Source organism: Citrus sinensis, chromosome 6, assembly GCF_022201045.2.
Source record: "Citrus sinensis cultivar Valencia sweet orange chromosome 6, DVS_A1.0, whole genome shotgun sequence".
Lineage (NCBI taxonomy): Eukaryota > Viridiplantae > Streptophyta > Magnoliopsida > Sapindales > Rutaceae > Citrus > Citrus sinensis.
The window spans coordinates 1681911-1686887 of NC_068561.1; the positions used below are offsets into that span (position 1 = coordinate 1681911).

The 4977-nt window shown below is 31.1% G+C and overlaps 1 protein-coding gene across 1 annotated transcript; it reads right to left on the bottom strand.

The window, feature by feature from the left end:
* Positions 1-1456: 1456 nt before the first annotated feature.
* On the bottom strand, positions 1457-4722 carry LOC127903002 (pleiotropic drug resistance protein 3-like). Its single transcript, XM_052443459.1, has 2 exons — positions 4421-4722; positions 1457-1630 (listed from the first exon to the last, which is right to left on the bottom strand). The coding sequence occupies exons 1-2, from the start codon at positions 4705-4707 to the stop codon at positions 1483-1485; spliced, it is 435 nt and encodes a 144-aa protein (XP_052299419.1). The 5' UTR covers positions 4708-4722; the 3' UTR covers positions 1457-1482.
* Positions 4723-4977: the final 255 nt, after the last annotated feature.

Below are 4977 nucleotides of genomic sequence, written 5' to 3' on the forward strand. Positions count from 1 at the left end.
GCTGCTAATGTGGGTTCATTTCCCAAGACATCCCTCTATAAAATGTTAATACTTGCTTGCCCATCAATTTTGATTTTCTTTAGTTATGTGATCAAATTACAACTTTTTTTTTCAATTTTCCAATATTACAATACAAATATATTTATAAAGATATGAGTTGCGGCGACTTAAACTGTTATGGTATGTTTGGTTTGAGGAAATATAAAGAGAGGAGAGGGGAAAAAATAAGGAGAGACAAATGAATTTCTTATTTATCTTAATAATGAAAATGAAATTGGTTTTTTTTTTAACTCATTTTCTCTCCCCTTCTTTCATTTTCATTCTTTTCCTCTCCTACCATTTCGTTCAACCAAACATGGGATTAAGGATGATTGAAGACGTATTAACCAGCAGGTGGTTGACACAAGATTACAAGTTTACAACTTTGTCTTTAATCACGGCATTTGACTAGGTTGTCTTTATATATTTGACCACATTTCATTATTTTGTTGCATTTATTTACATGACCACACTACAAGTCAGGGTCAATTAGGGATGCCTTGAATACAAAATTAAATCTCGATTAAGGAAATAATTGAACGTTAAACTCTCTAATGATTGACCTAGAAACCAATCAACCAAAATTAGCCTAGTTTGGGAAGCATAAATAATCTGGTTAACTTTTTATTTTTATTTTTTTAACTTTAATGATTTTTTTTCCAGTTTTTTTTTGTAAATTTTAGTATTAAATAAAAAATTAAAAAATTTACTTGGTGAACAATTTACTGATAACCTCTATAAATTAATACTTAAAAAATTAACAACATTTATTATATAATAATTTTTTACAGTTCTAACTTGAACTAATAGGCTAAATTAATAATTTTGGTAACTTTACGGTCCCATTCATATTAAATTTATAATTTATTAAAATTATAAATATAATCGTTATGATATTTTGTTAAATAAAAATGACTCTACTGTATTTTTACTTTTGTTTCTGGAAATCTAAATACAATTGGATCTCATCTCTAATTTTGCCTATTGCTTCTAGAAGTTTTGGGTTGAATTCTCAAATTTTAAGAATTTTAAAATTTTTTGGTTAATTTAATCTATATTTTGTGGATTAATTATTTTTTAATTGATTAGATTGGTAAAATACAATGAATGTATTGCTTAGTTGATCAAATATATGTTTGTTGCATTGTATATGCAATCTATAAATTAATAAATTATTAATTTATGGCTTAATAAATACTTCTTTGAATCAATAGGTTTTGTATGGTCCTAACTTTATTAATTTGTAGAGATTTTACTCTCGACTCATGTCTATTACGTTATCGGATGTAATTCATGTCATAATATTCAAAAATAAAAAATCAAATCTACTAAATACCTACGCTGAAACTCTATAACAACAAACACTAGCTAAATAAATTTTAAGAGTTGATTTTTTTTTCAACGTATCAGAAACAGAATTATCAAGTCTACAACTATTACCAGTCACAAGTTAAGATATATACTTACAAAAAACAAGCTCTTGAGGGAATTCCACAGCGTAGGCAATGGCTTCCCATGAACTACCTCGCACTTAGCTTCCACGCACAAGTTTTTGTATCTCACTTCTACTGTAGGCAATTTTATGCCAACCCTGCGTAAACAAATTCAAGCGAAGCAACGACTAAAAAAGAAGAAATGAACGCCGTTGAAATATAAATATAAATCGACCAGGAATATTCCTTCTTGTTACTACCTGTCACCTCATTTAACATATGAATAATTTCATATATTTTTTATATCCTTAGTACCGAGTTATTATTGCCATTTGTTGGTGGTAAATCACTTCTGTGTATACACATGTGGTATGGGTATGGTTCTGAATTAATTCTATTGTGTATAATGAGAAAAAAATTTCTTCCAATTATTTAGAGGTAAATCTAACTAGATTAAGATCCTTTCAATTTGACACAAATTTCATTCACATAATTAGTAGTTAATAAATTAAAAAATAAGAATAATTAAATGCTAATCATAAACTAACATTAAAAGATAGGTGACAGAAAATCTTTAAAAATTAAGAAGAGTTAAGATGAAGAGAGAAATCCTAGTCCAATCTGATCGGTTTTAGGCTTAGAAATTCCAGCAAGCTGCGTCTGGATGATGATTTTGGCCAATCAAAAGGTAATCTCTCAATTTTAACCCACTTTATTCATATTCATTATTTTTTTTATGTCGACCGATCATAGACATGTCACATGTCTCAACGGCCAACTCTTTAAGACATTTTAGTGGATCACTGACAAGCTTCAGCTTTTGAAAAATGCTGGAAACTATCATTTGTACGTAGTAGCTATTGAATTAATAAGAAGTCTAATTTATTGCTCACAGTGCCAATTGACTGCAGGCCGTATTAATTTGAACCACAAATTACTTTTCACACTCATTTAATTATTGAGCCCACAGTACTAGAAGTTAAATTTTAAATTTGACTTTGTACACCTACCTGTTGGAGCAATCTATGGCAATTGTTTACTCAATCTAACCCTTTTGCTCACAAGACCAATTGATTAACTCCCAAGATCAGACAAGATACACATGGAAACAAGAAATCTGGAAACACAAGCTGTGCCCGCAAGCAATTTCAACACCAGATCAATCTGTCCCAATCATTTACATGGATTTTTCATTATTATTATTGTAAGGGTTATATGGGAATGAGAAATCCCACTAACTATCCATCAACCCTTGCCTTAGTTGTTACTCAATTTCAAATGAGTATATGTATAAAGTGCATTCACAGTCAACAGAACTACGTTCAGAGAGAGCACGATTTATATATATATCCAGACATGGGAAGACTGGGGTAAACGGAAAAAGTTCATTCATTCATGAGATTAGTTATGGAGAGTAAGGACAGGGGGTTGAGTGTAATTAATCTAATTGTTTAATGTAGTAACTTCGTAGCCAGCGCGTGGATTTTGTTCGTCTAGACTTTCATCTTCAAAGATTCAGTAGTTAATATTTTAGCATTAGCAGCTAAACAAATGTATAAGTTAAGCTGCTCAAGCTCGATAAAGTGGTTTTCAAGTAGTTTTTTAGTTAATCATTCAAGTTTGGATTGTGGAGAGAGAGGGACTAAAAAAATATTTTATCTTTTCTCACCTGTGCCTTTTAAAGTGAAAAAAAAAAAAAAAAGCATAAGCAAATCAAAAGTTGGATATGACATCATATGGTTAGGGAAGACAATTTTTGCAGTTATATTAGAGTAATTAGTTCAAACATTTTGTTTTTAAAAGTTGTCTTCAAAAGCCAATTTAAGTAGAATTAAGATTTTTTCTAGATTTGAACTTCTCCTTATCAAAGTTATCTTCTATTATATGACCTATAAGTTATTGTTGTCCTAATGTCCCCTACAAATTCATTTTGCTAAAATAAGGATACTATTAATAGAAAAAAAATTAGTGTATTGAAATCTGTATTTTTTTTTGTATTTTAATAACATTCTTACTTTGTTAGAAGAGTACTAAAAATTCGCAATTTATATAATACTTTTGCAACTTAAACTATGGGAAACATGTGGTACAACTGTGTTACCGTGCCACAGTTGCATCCAGCCGTTGGATGCCAGTGGACCTCACCAATCTAAGTACATCCAACGACTGGATGCAACTGTGGCACGGTACCACAATTGCACCGTAGCCTGATCCCTCAAACTATTCTCAACACCAAACACTAAATTATTTTTTAACAGTTGATTATTTTTTCAACATATCCGAAGGAAAAGTGTCTATTCTATAGCAGTCGTAATCAAGTCATGATATATACTTACATATAGCGCAGGCAATGGCTTCCCATGAACTACCCTCACACTCAGCTTCTCACTTATACTATAGGTAATTGTATAGCAACCGCAAATTAATAAATTCAAGTCAAGAAACGACTCAAAAGAAATGAATTTTAATTGACTTGTACACATATAATGATGTACGTATAAAAAATGGACGAAAAAGATTCTTTATTTATTGTTACGAGCTTCACCTTATTATCATATGCATATTTTCGTGTTTTTTGAATCCTCAATATCACGTTATTGTTGGACGATACACCCGTTTGTTGTAAATCCCTTCTACACACGTGGTATGGGTAGGGTGTAAGTTTCCCTTGTGTAAAATTTAAAATAAAAATAAAAATCTTCCAATTATTTAGAGGTAAATCTGACCTAATTTAGGCTCAGATAATTGGCCGCGCTGTGTCATAGTAGAGTTATCTAATTCTAAACAAGATGGCGCGGGCAGTTTGTGAGTGTAAATATAATTTACGTATAAAAAACTTAAAAGTTTTTGGGAAGTTGATTGGTATAGAAAATAAATTTGTGATGAGCGGAACGAGATGAGAGTATTATAAATGCATGCATTTATGAAGTATATACGATTATACGTACCTGTCAACTCTATTTCTAATCCTTTGCAACAACCGAAGGTTATCATTTCCAACATGTTTGATGAGCTTGTTGATGAAACCATGCCTTTCTAGAGATTCAAGCTTTGTAACATCAATCATCTTCTTCCTTTTGCCATCAATTTCAAAATTTTCTTCCACATTCTCCTTATTGAACAGTGATGATTTTAGCCGATCAAAAGTTGGCAGCCTCTCGATTTTAGCCGACTCGATAGCATCTTCACCATTTTCTGTCAACTGATGATCATCGCTAGTACTCCTCATAGACATTTCTCTAACGGTACCTCCTTGAGAAAATATTGTAATGTACAACTGAGAAAAAGCTTCAGCTTTTGAAGAATGCTGGGAAGCCTATCATCTGCAATTGGTACAAGTGTAATTTATTGCTCAAAATTTTTAGGTCGTCGTCGCTGGCATTATTAATGTCAACCACCCACAGAATTAATCAGTTTATTGAGTTTATGAATTTAATTTTTATATATATATAGGAATATTCTAATCCGAAGTTTTAAAGTGCGGGAACGTCTCAAAAAACCTATA